General features: G+C 35.8%; 5 protein-coding genes across 6 annotated transcripts in view; 1 reads left to right on the top strand and 4 right to left on the bottom strand.

Moving 5' to 3' along the window:
• Positions 1-1,848: 1,848 nt before the first annotated feature.
• Positions 1,849-3,691, bottom strand: LOC108580064 (DNA methyltransferase 1-associated protein 1). The gene is made up of 6 exons (XM_017943724.1): positions 3,617-3,691; positions 2,874-3,461; positions 2,482-2,812; positions 2,258-2,399; positions 2,028-2,182; positions 1,849-1,953 (listed from the first exon to the last, which is right to left on the bottom strand). Coding segments are annotated over exons 1-6 (1,323 nt in total). The 5' UTR covers positions 3,619-3,691.
• A 412-nt stretch (positions 3,692-4,103) lies between these two features.
• On the bottom strand, positions 4,104-5,184 carry LOC108580109 (TM2 domain-containing protein almondex). The gene is made up of 5 exons (XM_017943775.1): positions 5,012-5,184; positions 4,860-4,927; positions 4,647-4,790; positions 4,309-4,574; positions 4,104-4,239 (listed from the first exon to the last, which is right to left on the bottom strand). The coding sequence occupies exons 1-5, from the start codon at positions 5,100-5,102 to the stop codon at positions 4,104-4,106; spliced, it is 705 nt and encodes a 234-aa protein (XP_017799264.1). The 5' UTR covers positions 5,103-5,184.
• A 615-nt stretch (positions 5,185-5,799) lies between these two features.
• Positions 5,800-9,562, top strand: LOC108580022. Of its 2 annotated transcripts, XM_017943673.1 has the most exons (10): positions 5,800-6,182; positions 6,354-7,235; positions 7,308-7,559; positions 7,620-7,896; positions 7,977-8,254; positions 8,345-8,488; positions 8,554-8,797; positions 8,854-8,996; positions 9,058-9,193; positions 9,265-9,562. In XM_017943673.1, the coding sequence occupies exons 2-10, from the start codon at positions 6,387-6,389 to the stop codon at positions 9,444-9,446; spliced, it is 2,505 nt and encodes an 834-aa protein (XP_017799162.1). In that variant the 5' UTR covers positions 5,800-6,182; positions 6,354-6,386; the 3' UTR covers positions 9,447-9,562. The 2 variants fall into 2 exon arrangements, with proteins under 2 accessions (XP_017799162.1, XP_017799163.1); XM_017943674.1 differs by lacking the exon at positions 5,800-6,182 and having other exon boundaries at positions 6,334-7,235.
• Positions 9,563-10,037: 475 nt separating this feature from the next.
• LOC108580066 (eukaryotic translation initiation factor 6) lies at positions 10,038-11,406 on the bottom strand. The gene is made up of 6 exons (XM_017943726.1): positions 11,277-11,406; positions 11,030-11,115; positions 10,765-10,940; positions 10,519-10,695; positions 10,260-10,441; positions 10,038-10,193 (listed from the first exon to the last, which is right to left on the bottom strand). The coding sequence occupies exons 1-6, from the start codon at positions 11,381-11,383 to the stop codon at positions 10,184-10,186; spliced, it is 738 nt and encodes a 245-aa protein (XP_017799215.1). The 5' UTR covers positions 11,384-11,406; the 3' UTR covers positions 10,038-10,183.
• A 4,641-nt stretch (positions 11,407-16,047) lies between these two features.
• The window catches only part of LOC108580132 (kin of IRRE-like protein 2), a 23,221-nt gene continuing 19,136 nt past the window's right edge, over positions 16,048-20,132 (bottom strand). The window contains exon 11 of the mRNA XM_017943799.1: positions 16,048-16,155. Within this exon, the coding sequence (XP_017799288.1) occupies positions 16,048-16,155 (108 nt within the window). The remainder of the gene's footprint in view (positions 16,156-20,132) is intronic.

Here is a 20,132-nt window from a genome sequence, read left to right as displayed (position 1 = left end):
CGAGACAAATCTCTTCTTTTGGTCAGTTGCAGGATCGCTCGAACGTTGTCGAATCAATAACCCTAGTGGACGGTTTCGCGTTGTGTAACGTAAAAAGAAAAAAAACAGAAAAAAGAAAAACCAACGGAGAAAAAAGGAAGAGCAATGAAACGGGGAGAACAGAACGAAAATTGCTGTGCATTTACAAGTGGTCCGTAAATTCATTATGATTGTTATCGAATTATTATTACCGCTACGATTATTGTTATTATTGTCACTGTTTATTGCTACAGGTATGTGTATATATGTATACATGTATGGCAGTTGTGTGTACATATACATATAGACACGTATTGCTCGTGTATTTTGCCAAGCCGCGGTGTTCCTTAATTCGTGGCTCGAACTTTTTTCTCTCTTTCCACCCGACCCGTTTGCTGTGCCAGACCCAACCAGATCGTGCTTTCCTCGTCGCGTGAAAAATGAAAGGATAAGTTATTATCCGGAAAAATACCCGAGAGAAGTGACAATTCAATCGGAAACCACCGAGATGAGCTGACGCGTTCAATCGTTCATCATTCTTTCCAGTTGTCCGATTCCCGGGGTTAAAGATTTTTCTTTTAGACGTGAACTTAGAACTCGGTTCAGAAATGGTGTTACTTCATTTCACGCCCAAAGACGAAATGATATTCGAAATGCTTAATATGTATTCCCTTTTGGTATTCGTCCCAAGCACCAGTCTATGAAAATATGCATCTCCTTCGGGAACGGTATCTATGGAAAAGTTTCTTTGCAAACCACTCTTGAAATTCACGAGATGTTGCTTTCTCATATTCCACCGTGTTACGATTATGTACATTATTCGGCTTGACTGATTTGAACAAATTGAATATTCAACGTATAGTTTGAAATTCGTTTTGAATACTTTTCTCGTGTATACAATGAGAAATTAATCGAAATATGTATTCGCATATTCCATTATTTAACAAAATTTAAAAAATGTCGCAATATCCCAAAAATAAAAGGCATCGTGCTATCAGGATGACCGCGATCGAAGCGTCAGCACATATGTATATTATTGAGAGGGGGAAAAAGAGAGAGAGAGAGATAGGCAAAGAGACAGACGAGTGGATGCACGATCCGCGAACAATGGATCGGATATGCGGGTCAACGATGCCAGCCAGCGTTGTGCCCAGTTTTTCCTTACACTTAACTTTGACCGAGAGAGTCCTCACGGCACGGCGTAGATGGAAAAGTCGGGCGGTAGGTTATCGATCATTAAGAAGCAGATATATATGCATTATTCCGTACCAAGTACGGCTAGAGCTACCAAGTAATTTAATATAGAATTAAAAAAAAAATAATAATAATAAAACGGTCAACTGTATCGCGATTAACGGAGCACGAACGAAGAAAGGCCTGCATCGACCATCTTTCCTCCACACTTTTAACCCGATTTCCCGTTCCTTCCGAAAAAGAAAACCCTGTTCCCGTTATTCTAATATTCCTACCTCCCTCTAACCCTCAACAAAAAACAAGACAACATATTGTAATCTATTGTAGATTGTTGTAGATAAATTATACGGTTTGACCGTACATTGTTACTTTTTGTCGACAATATAAAATACACAGATATATAAGTAATTTGTGTCTATTTCATTCTTCGTTTGATAAACCTTGCGATAGGAAAAGTATCGAGGAGAAACGTACAACTTTAACGTTAAATTATTTTTAATCATTGTCTAATACAAAGTAAAAAAATTATACAGGAAGTGAAACGTTACAGAAGCGTACCCAATGAATTGAATACCGCGTTTCAGCGTACAGAGAATTATTTACAATTTTTATTATCAACCTAATTTACTTGAAAAATCAATGACTAATGGATGGCATGCTGGGTGAGCCCACCACATCTATTATATCTGCTTTTACTTCGGGCTCTGTTTTCGGTAACAATGCGGGTGGTATCGTTAATGTCTGAAAATTGGATGCTGGTATCATGTTATACTCAGGTAAATTGAGATTCGCTATTGACCATTAAAAGTATGTACCTTTCCGGGAGCTAAAGCTTCGTATTGATGCCTCAGGGATTGTAACTCGTAATCGCACGTCGATAATGCGCTTCGAAGCTCGTAGTGTAAAACAATGTCGCTTCTTAATTCGTTAAATTGTTGGCATATCTGCTCTGTGGGCGGTGGGTTTAATTCTGGGAAAACATCGCGTTAAGAAACGTTTCATCGGAGAACAAGTGAGATGAAAAATAAATCGGATTTATAGATACCTATTCGAAGTTCGTTCAGCATTTGTTCAATACCCTTCATCTTCTTTTGACCTAAACTACTCGGCAATTTTATTCGCTGAGAACGAAGCGATACGCCGCTATTTTTAAAATCTGGAAACTTTATTCCAGCAGATTCCACTGTCTGAAAATTTTCACAACTTTAAATGTGAGTTCAGTGCCTGTAAAATAGAGCACAAAGACAGGAATTATTATTGATAAATTACATGAGATGTGTCAGCTTTGTTTGGTCTATTCCTAGAGGAAGTACCACTCTTCTTTGTAGCTTTCCTTTCATTCTTTCTTGGGTCAGCTTGATGATCAGCAGCTGTTATTAATTTCTGTAAGTCTTGAGTCTTTCTATCCCTTTCCTTCTTTCTTTGTTCAATTTTTCTTAATTCAGCTAATAACATTTGTTCTTCTTCCACTTGTTCTGGTGTTCTTTCAAACAACTTCTTTAACTGTTCTTTCCTGCGTTTCTCATGTTCAGCATCAAATGTGTAAACTTTGTCACTGTGAGATTTTGCTTTTGTTAAAGCTGCGCACACTTGATAATACCTAAACAATAAAATACATATGGAAATAGCAAGAAATTAAAAATATTGCAACATTTACTTGCCTTTCTTTCAAATCCTCTACTGATCTTGCAGGAAATTTTGTGCAATCCCATCTGTCTTTGATTATGATAAACCTTAGATCAAACCTCCTACACAAATCAAATAAGTGGTCTGTTTCTGCTCTTGTCCAACCATTTGTAACCAAATGTTGAACATATTCTGCATTGGTATATGTTGGAATAGGAACCTTCTTGTTGAACTTGGCAAAAGGATATTCTTTCCCAGCATCTGCAACTCTTCTCCAGTGATGAAAGACAGCACCATCCATCCTAGCTGGATTAGTAAACGGTGTCCACTTCCATGGTCTAACTTTTTTCATTCCAAGTTTGGCTCTAACTTGTTTATATCCTTTTGCTGTATCTGTTGGAAACAACGGTGGTACATCGTTGTTATCCTTACAGAGCAATGCAAAGACTTCGCGATGCATGCCCTCAGGCCTCTTTGGTACTTTGTATTCATATTTTTTCCGATTCTTCTTGTCACTGCCAATAATTGATTCCTTGGTCAGCTCACTGGTAGTAGGTACCTCGATATCTAAGATATCCCGTACATCTGCCATGCTGTCAAGTTTCGACAGACTTTTGTCCTTCCTGCATTTAGACATTTTTATTTTGAGGTTATGTGCTTCGGAACATTCGATAAATACATTACTCTAGTAAATTAGTAACATAAAAGATGCGTAATAGATACAGAATACAATATTGTCTTTTTACTCTTTTAAGTAACTTCTTTATTATATACATACATCTTGAAAGTATCACCCTACTTCCTTTCACGAACTACAAACAACCACCAATGTGTTACAAACTTCACGAGCAACTAACTACTGACTAATTTCGAGAACATTTCTTATGAATGATTCCGCCAGAGGGGGTGTCTAGAAGAGGGGAGGTTTCTCCCACTTTTTAAATTATAAACATGAATGAAATTGAAAAAAAAGTTAGAATAATTACACAAAGATTGAGAAGATATAATAAAGCAATGTTATATTATGTAATTAAAAACAATACATTAATAATATAATTTTATGTGAATAAGCATAGAAGACTGTACAAATTACACAACATCTTAAGACTAATAAATATTTTATACTTATGAAAGAAATCTATTTAACTTTTATATACATATCACATTACAATTCAGTTCTTTTGGAAGTAATAAATAAAATACTTGCTTTTTCTTACATACTAATTATATCAGTAATTAATAAATTTGCTTTTATCTCAATTTATTTAAATATAGAGTGATCCATCTGCTGGACCTAAATATCTCATAGAAATAAGCATTACATCTATCAATGTCCATACTCCAAGTCCTCCAAAACTGAACAATTTGCCAATTCCTTCTTGCCAATGACCCAAATAAAATCTGCAATACACATTAAGAATACAGGAATAGTGTTATTTAACACTTAATATTTCGGTAAATATAACATACCTGTCAGCACCAAAGCCTCCTAGAGTGATACTTAAAATTAAAGCTGTTGACCAACGATATCCTACAGTCCAATTGCACAACAAATTTTTCATAAATCTGCGTCTTCCTAGGCACAGTATATCACCATTTACTGTGCAATTGGTTCTATAATACTGTCTTGGAGAAGCTACAGAGCTACAGGAATTCTTTTGATGGCATTCATGCTCCCAATGTTCAGTTTGATAACAATAACGACATATGTATTTCTTTTGAAAGAATTGTTCACCCTTAAATGTAAATGTATTGGTCATTAATAGATATATAACAGATAAGATAATAATATATGTTATGCCACTTACAACACAATCAATGTGTTCCAAAACAGAACAATTGGCAACATATACAGCTCCATACACACAATTAGGATTCAAATTACATTTCAAACACCCTCCACTCAATTCTGAACAAGCAATACCACTAGGACATAATCTTGCATTTTCTTCCTACAAATATCACAAATGTTTAACCATTCTGTTGTTTGTTGATTGAAGCAACGTAATCTTGTATATTACCTTTGTACTACTATATGCCGGTGTAGAGTTTACATTAGCCTCCTTTTGTGCATACTTAATTGCACTCTCTACAATCAAAATATTACACAGTAAATATCAATTTATACGTTAAAAAACAATTTGTAAAATTGCCCGAATGAACGAGAATTTACCGTAACCCATGTGAGCTTGTTTCACAGTAGTCGAGAAAATTGCCAGAAGAATAAAAATCACATTTCTTGAATTAATTCGTACAACATTCATTCTGAGTAGTATTTAATTAATCAAATTAACGCTCGACACGCACAAAGATTTGATAACCTTTTACTTATTTACGTACAGGAAAACATAGTTCCATACGTCCGACTTAGCTGCTTAAAACCTGAAGAAAAAATTCTTATGTACAAGAGAATTGTACTTGTTCTAGGTTAAAAAGTAATTTTTCGACCATTGGATCAAAGAAAAATTACAGATAAAAAAAATGATTTAATTCGTTCTCAATGAAAACAAAGCAACGTGATTCTAGGGACTAACGATCCTGGATTTTTTACATTCATTCCTTTGACGTTATCTAAATTCCTAGATAATGCGTTGCAAGCATATCTGAAACGTGAGGCGTGTAACATATTGCGATAAATTCTCTCATGAGACGCATTATCTATTTAAATATTGTTATCGTAAAATTGAAGTGTCTATGTGGAAATTATATTATTCGTTTTCTATTACTAAAAAGATTTTATTTACTATCAAATACTTAAGTAGTTACACGAATCTTTACGATTGGTTGATATTTTCCTTGAACTACAAGACCTGATTATTTGTACACTATATTACAATGATTTCTGATTTAAAAGAGACTTTCTAGATAGCATTTCCTTTCAGGCAAATCATAGACGCATTGTGCATTCAACGCGTGCGATAATATTTTGTAAATACTGAGAGAACTTGACGATCCCGTTAACGTGAAGAAAAGACGAGAAAATTTTCTCTCAAAGTCGCTCGTGTCCGGGTTAATAAATTACGATGTGCATTGCTATCTATTGTTATAAATGACTAAGTAGCTTTTCCGGAAAAACACGCAAAAATAACGAACCTTCGTGCAGTTACACTTGTTTCTAATAATCAGCTGACTTCCGGAACTAATACGGGAGAAAATGTTAGTGAGGCCTTTCGTTCTTTTCGCTTGACATAACAGCATTGCCACAGGCAAACAAGTTCTTTATTTGTTAGTAATTTTGTTAATCAAAGACTGACACGTTTAGCTTTTCGTAATCTAAGCTTGTTTGAAACTAAACTGGTATTAATATCCGTATAATCGTGGAACTGTTGGAAAATAATTCGAAGGTAAATATTACTTACTAACACATTTTTGTGAGACGACTATACTATTACTGTTTAATATAATTCCTTAATGTCGCATTAATTATGAAATAATCTTTAATTACTCGTATATGAATCTAGTACATCTGCAACATGAAACAAGGAAGTAAAGAATTATTCTAATGCATTTTTTAGCAGATAATTTACTGCTATCAGTTTAAAAATAATATGAATTCTGAAGAAGGTGCAAGCAATAGCCAGAATAAAAGTGAAACAAAAGTAGATGGAAGTTTAAAAAAAAATGGTAATCAACCAATTGAACAGTCAACTAAACCAGCTAAAGTTATACAACTTGAAAGTAAATTAAATGGAGATCAAGTGAAGTTAAATAACAAATTGGGAGACAATGGTGCCAAGAATCTTTTGTCTTCTAAAGGTTCAGTTACATTTACTAATGGTACAAGATCCACGCAAGCCACTGCGTGTAATTTTACCAATTCTGTGGACCAAGACACAAATGATGATATGACGAATGCAAGTGTATCTTCTATGTTTTTACATACCAACAACATTAGATCTCCAACTGTGAACACTGCTGTTACAAGTCAATTGAAGCATAAGACTGTAATGAACTCGGGTGCTTTAAATTTGCCTAAGTCTCAGATGCACTTAAATTTATCTTCCAGTCAAAATAACACACATGTGAATCATACTTGTATATCAGGTCCTTATAACTGTGGCGGTACATCAAATCCTATTATACATTTAAATAGTTCTGCATCAATTTCATCCACAATACAGTCAAATTTATCAACAACCAAACCAAATGAGGATATTGATATGAAAAATAATGTAGATTATATGTCTGGAATTGAAAAGTGTCCCTCAAAAGTGTCATGCAGTTCAGACTCTAGTCCTGAAATGGATAGTGCCTGGGCATCTAGATCTTATGGGTCTAACAGCATATTAAATAATATAGGGGGTAGTATAGGTTCAACAAGTCAAGGAACATGTTGTTTCTTAAGACCTAACATTAATGGGAATAGAGAAGTGGCAGGGCCAAGTGGGTTACAAAAGGTAAGTTTTACTAATTGATCATAATTTAGTGATAATGTGCTATGTAACGGTAACTACATTTTTGTAAATTAGAATACACAAAGAGAGCTAACTGAGAGGAGGGATTCAAGTTCTGGGAATGAGGGTGATATGTCAGATGGGGAAGATTATTGTATTTATACATATAAAGGAAATGATGATGCAGTTCATTTGGTTCAAAAGGAAGAAGTAAATCAAGAACAAGTGGAAGAACGCGAAGAGGAGGGACAATGTCACAGTGGTAGATCAAGTCCAGAGATGGACTTTTTAGAAATGGACTTTGATCCTGGGCCTTCTTGTGAGCAGGTATTAAATTATTGTGATAAAATTATAAAATTACTTGTTAATTTAATATTGTCAATATAGGATACAGGAGATAGTGATTTGGCCTCTATAAATGAAGATATACAGAATATAGCATTAGATAATGTAGAGCCAGATCCAGTATTAAATGACTTAAGTAGTGGTAAAGTTGTGGCTAAACAAGGAATTGCAACTACATCACAAAATCCAAAGCAAAGTGTACAAAATGTGAATAACACAGAACCTCAGCCATGTTCCAGCAGTAACCAACCTGCACTAGAACCTAGTATAAAATCAAGTTATCCTTCATCGTGGATGCCAAGTACTAGTAGTGGAGCTGGTACATTATTTATGCTGATTTAGTACATTGTGAACACACACTATTTACTTAAACTATTATATTGAATTGTAAATCTATAGGAAAATGGGAAACTACTGGAACGTATCGTAGTACAAGGTGTCCTTTACGAGAATCATACGGATATCACAATACAAGTGGAGACCTTATTTCACCTGGTGACAATAGAGATTCGGACGCCGAATTGTGGGTCGATTCCTCATCATCTTCTGTTCCAGAAAACTCAAGTTTAAATTCTAGGAGAGTGAATCTCAGTTCAACTCTTTACCACCGCATGATGGCAAAGAAATTGATGCTCAATAAGCAAGCTGCATTTAATCAGAGTGGTGACTCGAATCTAGTTAATATAATATTTTTCTAATTTCTTATATAATTATATGCTACACGTTACTATGATAACTTATGTAAATTTTTGCATGCATATATGTAGGAAAACGAATTATCTAACGAACGATTAGATGGCCTTTTACCAGTTGAGAAAGTTATGTTATGGAGTGAGCAAGAAGCTACAGTAAAACAAGTAACTCAAATTGGAACTTCCGCATGTGGTGCTACTGCTGCAATAAATGCTTTGGTATATTTATTATTATGAAATTTTTGCACTGTTTCAGTATTTTACTTAAACGATGATTTTTGTAGTTGGCATTAAATGTATCCTTTTCGTTGGAAACATTAGTAAAAGGTGTGAATACTAGACAAAGGGAACCGGGGACACCATTACCGCGATATCTATACAGTCGATCAGTGGCAGGATCGACTCATAGAGATCTCGCACGTGGTATAGCATTATGTACAAATGGATCAGTAATAACAAAGTTTTTTGCATTTTATCCGGAAAGGAAAGTTTCTTTGTCTCATTGGCTACACTATTGGATATCGAGAGGTATGTAATCAATGAAATATATAATTTAACAAAACTAACATTCTAATGTATTTTAGGTGCTGCACCCATAGCGACGTTAAATTTACAACATTGTGGAGAGGGGTGTGATATTCCTGATGCATGGCATCATCAAATGATATTTGGTGTGGGACAAGCAGGAATATATTTAACTAATCCATTAGAATGTTTACCAGAACAGGTTGGTCACAAGTGAAATAAACGAAATACTCGAATAATATGCAAATTTTTATTTATTTTAGTACGTTTGGCATCAACTTGTAAGTCCTAGTGTTTTACTAGTACGAAGAGCGGATATTTTAGCTCACTGGAATCCTAATACCGATTTAACTCAACTCGCTACTATGGATCAAAAGTGGCGAAAGCTCAATGTTCTCGGTATGTTTATTTAGATTGGTGCATAATGGAATAGTATAAGTAATAGTAACATTGTTTCTTTCGTTAATTAGGTCAAGTTGTAAATATGGTACGCGAAGCAATGACTCAGAGACGCCAACTAAATAACGTATCTACTGGTGCAACTCACATTCGTATTCCTGCATCTTATCAAGCAGGCATTACATTAGTTATGTGTGCAGATTCCGCTGCTGCTTCCGAGTTGTTACATGCTGAACAATTACCATTACTCTAGTCTTGTTAATCAAAATTAATAAAATCCAGGCTGCCCCTTTTTATTTGTAATAAATTTAATTAGCAGGCTGGTCCGCACAATGTTGTTTACAATAGTTCATTTACTATGTAAGACAGTTAGGGTCAGAATTGAAATGATTTACATTTTTAACACGAAAGATGTTTGTATTCAAAGAGAATATTATCGATTAAAATATATTTCAATAGAATATTTCCGTTTTATATGCAGTTATATTTATAAATTCATACATTAGAAACATTTTAACAAAATTGAATGGTACGTTTTCTTTTCCAACGCTGAACGTAATGATCAAATCCTACAGATAATTTTCTACACGATATCGAATTTATTTCATTATTTTTAGATACAATAAAGGTAGGTATTAATTTCTTATATATAATTTTGAGATTTATTATTGAGATTGTTGGTTTTTCAGGTATTTGTTCAGAGAGTTTCAAAATTAGAACACAGTACAAGTTACTTTGGTTGTTAAGATAGAACTTAATAATGCATTTTATATAAATTTTAGTACATGATATCATTACAATACTATGTTATGCTATGTTGGAATCATACAGAAAAATGTGCTTGCTGTAGGTGTATTGTCCAAAGTACAGCATTGTCTTGTGCAATTGTCTTGACATAAATATTAAACTTATGTACATGTACATAGTACAATCTACCGTCAACCATTTTTTTTTTGCTTGTTTATTCTCTCCCAGAGAGTTCAATTTTACTTAAGACATACTGAAACAAATAAAAAAATATTTAATATTATCATATTATAGTGTCTAACAGTTAAAGATACATTACCTTTCTATAAGTGATGCACGCATAGTTGATGTGATAGCAGCTGGTGTAGATTCATTAAGTTTAAAAACACTTTCAATCACAGAAAGTTCTGTAGAAGTTGTATCCATACCACAAAAGGCTACCCAGTCATTTACAACCATTCCTGCAGCTATAACATCACTGCCTCTATTCACTGTACCTGCCTATATATTTCAAAAAGCATTAGAATTCTTTTTCTTTCAAAATCATTTTACTCTTTAAATAAATAAAACTGTCTTACAGCAAGTGGCACTTGTAGCAAAGATGACAATTCATCTTGATCTTGTATAGAGGTTTTTGGATGTACTAAACCACCTTGATTTGATAATACAGAATATGATCCTACTAGAACATTACTTGCCACAGTTTGTCTAAATACTTCTACATTCAATGTATCTGCTAAAATTTCTTCTGTTTCCTGTAGAATATCAATCATAAGTACGATAGAAGGAATAAAATTAGAATTATCTCTGAGATAAGTACTTGCCCTATCAAGATCAGGATGTACTAAAGCCACATAGTCATTACATGCAATAACATTACCCAGAGCAGAGAGTCTTTCTTCAACTCTTTGTACTTTAACCTTATCAGGCAATGAATTTCGTATATGCTGCAGTTCAGTATCTGTTGTAGTGTTTGGGACTAACAGTCCATTTCTATTTCCTATCCAAATTTATTTGTTTCTTTACAATTTTTATCAAAGCGCGGCTAAATTAAAATTTGTAAGGTTAGAATTTCCATATTACTCTTACCAACGCACAATCGTCCGATTATACGACACCCTGCAAGCGACACGTGAATTACAGGAATAGTTTCAGCTAACTCCGCCTCAAACACACTGTAATATCAACGATAACGTAAACATTCATATTGCAGTTTATGTCAACGTACGTTATAGGTTATCACACATGAAAACTATTGCGTGAGAGTAAGCAGTAACGGACAGATAAACGCCGATAAGATATAATGTAAAATAGCACGAGTCATATCTTTCGTTACCTGTAAAAATTCTCCGAACCGCCTATTGCTACGAGGCAATAAGAATTCGTTAGCTTGGAGAAAACTCCAATTTCATTGTTATTTTCGAACTGTAAACGTACCGCCATGATCGCTACGGTATTAATTTACATTAGCGTGTTGAAGTTGAAATAAAATTTTGAAAATTGACGCGTAAAACCGTTATCAATATTTAAAATGTACACGCTGACTTGTATTGCATACACGTATTTTCTACAGCCCGCTAACACGAGGTTTATGTCACGAGAAACTGATTACCTAAAATACTAGAGAGGAAAGCTAATAATTCGTACACAAATTTTAACTGCCTTCTTGCGAGCAAACTTTGAAACTAACTGTTTCAAAATTTATCACGAACTTTCCACTCTACACAGTGATTACTACATGCCTCTCATAATTTGCGCATGTTTAATAAAATATATTGCATCGCATAAAACTTAATATATGTTGTTTGTGTTAAGAAAATGAGATTAGCAAAACACGAATTGTTTTCATGGCGCGTTTACAATGTGCGCATAATTTCGCTGCGACATGTTCTTCACCAAACAAGGTCAGCATGAACAGCTTCTTTTTTGGCCTTTTATTGCTCAATAAACGTATTCATAAATTGTATATTAATTTACTTCTACATTTCAGCCAAAATATACTTAATTACTCGACTTAGCAAACGAAGTGCTCCATTTTCAAGGAAAATTTAGTAGCACGGACGTTAATTTAACGATATCCTGACCTGGTTTATTTAATTTTGCAACGGAATATTATTTAAAGAGTGAGTGTTTTACTAATCTCATAGAGGGAAATAAATAAACTGTAAAATGCTGTAAAGTGATACAGGTATATTGGAGCCTTTTGTAAAATACATTTTGTGCAGTTATCTTACAATAAATAATTACATTTCTTCATTTTTCCTGATTCTTTCCTTTCCCTGTCCTTTCCTTGATTCTTGTAATGGCCTGAAAGTTCCATTCTTAATTTACACAAAAGGAACATTATTTTTGAAATGTTACGTAAAAGTTATAAACAATTTCTAACTCGTCTACTGCGTGCGATTGTTAATTCAATGCGAAGTTAATAAATTTAGCTGTTTTATTAAGTTAAATCATGCAACAAATTCTTTTATTACTTCCAATAATTATAAACTACCATCCAAATTATTATTCAACACAAAACACTAATTATTCCATAATTGAAGTACTTGAAAATAAACCACAAACTTTATTTTACTGTCTACATGATTAGTATTGTTAAAGACAATTAGAAATTTATTATAAAAGTCAATTAAATATTATAGGAATAACGAGGATAACAATAGAGAAGAGAGGCAAGGAAACGTATATCGCTAGATACGAATAGCACTAGAGAAATGAGTCAGACAAGGAAAGAAATAATGGTAGATAAGGATGGCAATAGTGTTGTGTGTTAGACAAGGAAAGATATAGGGACAGACAAGGACAGAAAATTTGAAATGTGAAACTAACGCCATCTTGCGTCTGGTGACGCGAACTACCATTTTTTAATAGGAACACAGAATATAAACAGAGGTATTAGACAAGGAAAGCACTAGTGTGCGAGAAGGACAGAGAGAAAACGTTTCCTATTGGTCCGCGGCCGCCATACTCCGCCTCTCGGGCCCCGAATCTGGTCGGCCAGGGAAGAATCATTAATAACTCAATAATTACGGTGATTTTGTGAACTTTTAGAATTGAAGAATCAAGTGTGGACCTTCAGCAACTTTCTCATATAGTTTTTAGTGCCCCAAACTTTTTCAATAATTAGTTATTAACAATTCTACGTAATGTCGGGAACGATACCGCACACCGTCAAGTACCTTTACGGTTCTTCAATAATTTCATAGCTTTCTACTAAATTCTCGTACAAATAACTACATGCATTTAAAAGGCAACTCCTTTAGATACATTCTTCTATAATTTTTATTAACATATTCGGTTTAGTTCAAAAGTTATTAAATATTCTTTAGGTGAGTATTACAAGCGTCGCATTCAATCGCAACACATTTTCGTTATTTCAATAGATATGCGTGATAAATCATGCATTTTTAAGCATGTAGAATGTAGAATGGACTTTTCTTTACATTCTTCAATCATTTTGGTAGCCGTGAGTTAGCTGGTTTATTAGATATTAACAATTGTTCATAACATTCCGCTATTCTCGAGTACGATGAATAGGGAACTCTCTTATATAATCTTTAATAACTCCTAAACTAAACCGAATATGTTAATAAAAATTAGAGGAGAATGTTGCTAAGGGAATTATCTTTCAGGCGCGTATAGAAAGTTGAATGGGAATTTAGTATAAAGCTGTGAAATTATTGAAAAACCGTAAAGGTATGCGGTATCGTTCCAACATCGCGTACTAAAATTGTTAATAATTAATTATTGAAAGGGTCTAGTGTATTAAAATCTACATGAGAAACTAGCTAAGGGAATAGCCTTTCGAACGCATATATGAAAGTGCATAAATTTTTTGTGCAAAGTTACAAAATTAATGAAAAACAGGAAGAATGTGCGGTATCCTGTACTAAATTTGCCGGCAATCCGTACTAAAATTGTTAATAATTAATTATCGAAAGGGATTAGAGCACTAAACAGTATATGGGAAAGTTGCTGAAGGTCTACACTTGATTCTTCGATTCTAAAAGTTCACAAAATCATCGTAATTATACAGTTATTAATCATTTTTTCCTGTCCGACTTGATTTAGCCGTTGCGAGGTGGAGCATGGCGGCTCGTCAGCCAATAGGAAGCGTTTTCTCTCTATCCTTCTCGCACACTAGTGCCATCCTTGTCTAACACCTCTGTTGATATTCTGTGTTCCTATTAAAAAGTGGTAGTTCGCGTCACCGAACACGAGATGGCGTTAGTCTCGCCCGCAATTTTTTTCTGTCCTTGTCTTACTCATTACTCTAGAGATATCCTTATCTACTGTTATTAATTTCCTTATCTCTCTTTAATATTGCTATCTCGTCATCCCTATTGTATTTAACTGATGCTCATAAAAAATTCTTAATTGCTTTAACATTACTAATAATGTAGAAAGGAAAATATAGTTTCTTGCTTACTTTCAAGTACTTTAGTTATAGAATAAATAGTGCTACTTGCTAAATAACAATTTAGATGGTTGTTTATAACAATTGGAAGTTTTAAATATAGTTATTCTACGTTTTAACAAAATAAAACAGCTTAATATATTAATTTAACATTGAATTAATCATACCGCATTCGGTAGATTAGTCAGAAATTGTTTGTAACTTTTATTAAAAATTAGAGATCAAGGAAAGAATTCCACCATCAGGAAAAATGAAGAAATGCAATTATTTATGAAAACATCAATTGTTTATTGTAAGATAACTGAATTAATCTCTTGATGTTAATTTGATCATAGCCCGACGAAATAACCGGAAAATAGGCAGTCAGGCCACCCTCATTACTCTTCGGTCCTTACACTGTCGCTTGAGGGGAAGTTGCGGTGTAGGTAAATGGTTTAGATAAGTGGTTTTCAATCAGCTGTCGATAACGTAGCACGTTGAGAGAAGGACAGCAAACTAAAGATTATTTAGTTACTTAGAGATAGCCTCCTACCTATTTTGGCGTGTAAAACGAACATTTAACTTTAATTGTTATTATAATGGAAACATCAGGAAATGTATTAAGATCGTTTAAGATTTATAAAAGTGAAAAGTAAACATTTTTTTTGTAGTTCCTGAATAATAAAAATAGTTTTCTGTGTCTTAAAAAATTGTCACACTTCTTAATTATATGTGGTCTCTACAAAAGTAACAATTGTAACATAGTACATCAGGATGATTCCAGACAGAGTAAAAAATTTCACACCTAAAACACGTACAATCAGGTATAGCTTGTCGACGCTTAGAAAATCAATCGAGACAAGATGATCTTTGCACAATTCCTTTATTGAAAGTCTTTTGTCATAGTTTTGGTAACAGTGATGCGGGGGAAAAAAACGTTCTGTTAGCGAATTGTTCGAAAAGTATCGATAAAGTCGCGCGGATATCCGGCTGCGCGTCATTCGTATAATATCAATAAAACCATTAACTGCTGAAAATCACCGCTTTATTAACAACATTATCGTAAGCATTATAAATACGCTTCCATATAGTTTTCATTCTGATTGGTTCCGATATCGTACAGAATCGTCTCTTGTATTGGAACATATTTGGCAGTATTATTTGCGAGAGAAAATGATCTTCACTATGAAATCTATCGATTAACATTAGAGAGCGACATTATCGTTCGTGCGCTCTTGGAGATCTCGGTATCGTCGGTACCGGCAATACCGACGGCGTAACCGAATGGCAGTTGCGTGTTATCAATGTTCTCCTCGTAGGGATCGCAGCGATAGCCTTCGTAACTCGGGAAGAAGTGTGTATCCGTTGTCGCGCGAAACAACAGAAACAAAAAGAAAGAAAGAAGTTTCACCGAGGATTCCGTTAACTGTAAAGTCATCCATCGACGAATACGAAAAATCTCACTTGGAGTTCTCGTTTTTACGGAACGAAGAAGAGTGTGTAACGAATGTTGTGCGTCGATTTCCTCGGTTTTTTTGATTGCTTGCCACATGTGTCAGTCTTGTCCTGTCGATTCATTTCGCCGGTCTCCCTCTCTCTCTCTCTCTCTCCCTCTCCGCCGCTGTTTTACTCTTCTTCACGTGCTCGTGACTCGCGTTATACGCGACGAGTGTGTGTACATCAATAGAAAATAGAAATAGCAAAATCTTCAGTTGTTCGAACTGGGCTTGAACGTGGTGTACTGCGGCGGCTTCTCGATCTTGCAATGGGGCTTCAGAGTCGCTAAACGATCTGGTTTGAGAAACAGCTGCTCCCCCTGCACAATGTTTATCTTAAGGATCTTAAGAGGGCTACGTATTTCTGTGTCGCGTTCTAAAGCCACGCGGGTGTTATGTAACCGTAAGAAGAAGAAGCGCGGCAAATTTGAAATGAAAGTCATACTCTCTACGTGTATAAAGTATACTACGTGGATTATTTACGTGGCAATTGGGAATTGGTAATTACTATAGAGAAGAGAACACAGGTGCGATTTTTGTGCAAGTGTTCGCATACACGTGATAAAAGAAACAGGGCCGTTTTATTCCTCGAATTAACCGGCTGATTGTTCTCCACGTTATCCGCGCGCGCGTTTATCGATGTCTGTTCATTACGTGTGCATCGATATTGACAATGCCGCCGAAATTACGCGTTTTATTACGTAAACACGTCCCTGATGAGTTCGATATATAGCGTTGCGTAATCAGCAACTGGAAATTCTCTTTTCAACCGAAACTAGACGAAGATTGTACCGTATAATTTCTATCGAATATTTCTCTCTCTCTCTCTCTCTCTCTTTTTTCTTTTCTCCTTCTCGAACACGTCGATCCTTTTATTCGAAAGCTTTCATCGCGATTTTCACCGCGTCTAATCAGTTTCGAATATCCGCGAATGCAAAATAAATATACGCGCGTGCACCGTTGTTATTATCGACATAAATGCAAATATCGGCGCAGTAAACGGCTAGAACAAATATTTACACTGGTTCGTTTAATCGAAAGTCTATAAAGTATCGAAATTATCGTTCAATTTTTATATACATATTTCTCTCGTTTAATCTACGTTGAAAAATTTTCTCCTTTTCATTCCATAAAACGGTCCTGAGTTCGTTCCAAAGAAAAAAAAAAAAAAAACAGAAATCTTCCTTTCCAAACGAGCTATTGGGGTAACTAATGCAAACAGTGCTCGGAACTGAACGTGAAATATCTTTCCATATCGGTTCCACCACAAAATTCCAAAAATCATGCTCGCAAAAAACCATTTCTTTTTTTTCTCTTTTTTTTTCAAAAAACAGGACAGGTATTACAGGGATCTGAGGAACAAAACGGACAAGCACACGCAATCTGTATGATCATTTTTTAATCACAACATCATACACGAAAGAGAGAAAAGTGTGTGTGTGTGTGTGTAGCTCGATGTCGAGTTAGTCGTACAGCCTTCTCTTTTCACTTGCTCGATTACAGGTACGACTGAGGTGTTTCTTTTTCTTTGTTTTCTCTCTCACCGACGTCCATTTAATTCGATCGTTACAATAACTCCTGCGTTGACACGATATCTGACCGGAAAGGATGGGAGGATAGAAGAGAAGATTTTCGCGACTGTGTCTGGACGATTTGGTGGAGAGTAAATGCACCACGCAGATCTCGTGCGCGCGAAACTCACGAAACGCTCGTTTCGACGGTGGAATGATCGTTCCTCGGGAGCGATCAGATCACGTTTACGATTCGGTAACGAGCGTGATTCGAGCGAACGTATTTATGTATGTACGTGATACAGGATGAAACTTAACGTTCTCTCGTTTGAGGCCGGATCGAGACCGTCTTGAACAATCGTTACGTTCGATTAATAATTAGCGGTAACGCGTGTTATCGCGTTATCGGAATCGTCCGGTGATTCGCGTAATCGCCTATATACGCCTCGATTATCCGAACGAGCCGGATCTTTATAACCGGCTGTTACAACGCTGTCTGATTATTATGGCAACGATAGATTCTCTGTGCCGGCAACGAGATTTAACGGCAACTACGTTGATAGTGAGAAAGCCTCGTTAGAATTTAGTTAGGGTTGCATGACTTTTGTGGGGAAGATGTTGAACGAGTAATATTTACGTTATTTTGTAATGTATAGGAATGTGATATTTGCTATTGGTGTAAAAGAAAATAATTAAACATTAATTGGTTAATTAAATAAATAAACGTATTTATTGCGGTCCTGTGGCGAGTCAGAGTCGACAGGAATTTTCGCCTTCAGATATCGTGCGATGATAAATTAAAAATTATTTACGACAACGAACTAGGTTTTTCTGCAGTGATGTTTCAGCGAAATTTGGTATTTCGTGGTTAATATCGCGGTGAAATATTGAAACGAAGGGAAACTGCGAACGAAATTAACTTATTTTTGCCTTTGTTTCATCTCGTTTCTGTTATGTTATTCTTCTTCCTTAACCCTTTCGTTACTAGTGACGCCTATAGGCGTTTCGAAGCCTTTTGCTGCACTTCCACCTTAATTTAATACTTCATTTTGTCCTTCACGCACTTGTGTAAGAGTATGGTTGAGTGAAGGTAGGGACTCGGGCCGGTTTATGACCCGCAGACCTCTCGGTCTGCGGAGGAACCCGGTCCCAACGCTTGACTCCACCACGCGCTAAGGGCTGGGTCAGGAAGGACCCAGCCACGTGCTCGCGCGACGCGGTCCTTGCCGGGTAGAAACCCCCAACTTGCGCCAGGGTTTCCCGAAGGCAGAAGAGCATATAAGGACGCGTTAGGAGCACTGCGGGCAGAAATATAAGAATATAAGAATTGTGAGAATTGTAAGGATTGCAGGAAAGTAAATTGAGCCGCGTAGTCAACGACGAAATAAATATGAAACCCCTTACACTTGCATCTTAATGTAAGAAATGCGAGATTCCGGCGGCGAAGTGGACTTTGTCACCCAGGAAGAGGAAGCGCGTGGGTACCTGAGGGTGCCATAAACTAAGCCCTTTCCCCGGAAGTCGAACGAGGGGGCTCCAACGGGATACGACGCGGAGAGGACACTCTGGGAATAGCCGTCGAGCGAGACGGACACCGGAGCACTTAGCACTCGCTTAGAACTATAGTTTAATACATTTTTGGTTAATACCCTATCCTGTGTTAAATTCATTTAAGTTGTGCTTACATTAATTTGATCAACCGAATTTTAAAACGTTAAAAAATTACGCGTCAAAATCTGCCGTAGCGAAAGGGTTAATCCTCAACTGTTTTTCTAAAAAGAAATAACGTAAATATTACCAATTTGCAACTTCCTCCCTTAACCTCTTCAGGGGCCAAAAGTTTGGAATCACCGAGCATTGCAATTTCCAGAAAAAAGTCAGCGACTTTGAGAATTTTTTATCATTCGAATCAATCGATACGAGATTGTGGCGGCCCGTGCAGTGCGAACGTCGCCACATTGTGTACACGACTCAGACGGCGAAACGCACGCAACAGACGTGTCATTCGTCGGCGTCGATGTCGTGGCGGACCGATAACGATGGCTGCCCTCGGAAAGCGGAGGGGCACTTGGGATCCGTTCCGAGGGCAGCCAGGGTCCCGACCGACGACGCGAAGGCACGAGACATTTCACCACGTTTTCGCAATAAAGAATTTCAAGCGTGACCACGCGTATATTTATTCCCCCGTCGCCCACCATGTAGAATTGAGATAAACTTGAAATCTATAAAAAATTAGCAGCAGATTTAATATCGATGAAACAGTGGGGAGGTGATTCGAAACTTTTGCCCGGTAGTGTATGTGTACCTTTAAATTTTCCGAAAATTCCAATGTTTGCTATAGAGAAAATATGCAAAACAATCTCGAAAAATCTCCCGAGGAAGGTAGTTTAATGGTTATCGATTTAACACGAGTATACATAAAAATTTAGATCAATATTTTCTAACTTTTAAAAAATTGTCCCTAAAGAGGTTAAAACGCAACGCAAAATAAATTCTAAGATGTACGAAGACTTTTCTGTTTAAACGTATATCCTCACAACCGTGTGTGTGTGTGTGTATGTGTATATATATCGTTAGATTGAATTCTAAACCACGTTACCATGTTCAGCTAACCACAAGTCCGTCGATAAAATGTCTCTGTAAAATTTCACTTCTATTTTCAAACCGTTTATAAACAAACAAACGAATAAATAATCATATATAAAGTTTCCAAGTCTTTCCATCGATACCTCGATACATGTGATTAAGCCAGCGATATTCAGCCGATGGTAATACTTACTGAATGT

Source organism: Habropoda laboriosa, unplaced genomic scaffold (assembly GCF_001263275.1).
Source record: "Habropoda laboriosa isolate 0110345459 unplaced genomic scaffold, ASM126327v1 scaffold2, whole genome shotgun sequence".
Lineage (NCBI taxonomy): Eukaryota > Metazoa > Arthropoda > Insecta > Hymenoptera > Apidae > Habropoda > Habropoda laboriosa.
The sequence above is the reverse complement of the archived record's forward strand: the minus strand, read 5'-3'. Positions and strand labels throughout refer to the sequence as shown.

What these genes read in the sequence shown, in the direction of transcription:
- LOC108580064 (XM_017943724.1), bottom strand. An exon ending in GTAGAGGATTTGAAAGAAAG is followed by an intron (nt 2,813 to 2,873) that starts GCAAGTAAATGT and finishes TTTATTGTTTAG; the next exon opens with GTATTATCAAGTGTGCGCAG. An exon ending in GCTGAACGAACTTCGAATAG is followed by an intron (nt 2,183 to 2,257) that starts GTATCTATAAAT and finishes ATGTTTTCCCAG; the next exon opens with AATTAAACCCACCGCCCACA.
- LOC108580066 (XM_017943726.1), bottom strand. Translation starts at nt 11,383, where the DNA reads ATGGCGGTACGTTTACAGTTCGAAAATAACAATGAAATTGGAGTTTTC. An exon ending in AATCGGACGATTGTGCGTTG is followed by an intron (nt 10,941 to 11,029) that starts GTAAGAGTAATA and finishes AAATTTGGATAG; the next exon opens with GAAATAGAAATGGACTGTTA. An exon ending in TACATCCTGATCTTGATAGG is followed by an intron (nt 10,696 to 10,764) that starts GCAAGTACTTAT and finishes GATATTCTACAG; the next exon opens with GAAACAGAAGAAATTTTAGC.
- LOC108580109 (XM_017943775.1), bottom strand. Translation starts at nt 5,102, where the DNA reads ATGAATGTTGTACGAATTAATTCAAGAAATGTGATTTTTATTCTTCTG. An exon ending in TGGAACACATTGATTGTGTT is followed by an intron (nt 4,575 to 4,646) that starts GTAAGTGGCATA and finishes TTTACATTTAAG; the next exon opens with GGTGAACAATTCTTTCAAAA. An exon ending in GGAGGCTTTGGTGCTGACAG is followed by an intron (nt 4,240 to 4,308) that starts GTATGTTATATT and finishes TGTGTATTGCAG; the next exon opens with ATTTTATTTGGGTCATTGGC.
- LOC108580022 (XM_017943673.1), top strand. Translation starts at nt 6,387, where the DNA reads ATGAATTCTGAAGAAGGTGCAAGCAATAGCCAGAATAAAAGTGAAACA. An exon ending in GGCCAAGTGGGTTACAAAAG is followed by an intron (nt 7,236 to 7,307) that starts GTAAGTTTTACT and finishes TTTGTAAATTAG; the next exon opens with AATACACAAAGAGAGCTAAC. An exon ending in ACACTATTGGATATCGAGAG is followed by an intron (nt 8,798 to 8,853) that starts GTATGTAATCAA and finishes AATGTATTTTAG; the next exon opens with GTGCTGCACCCATAGCGACG.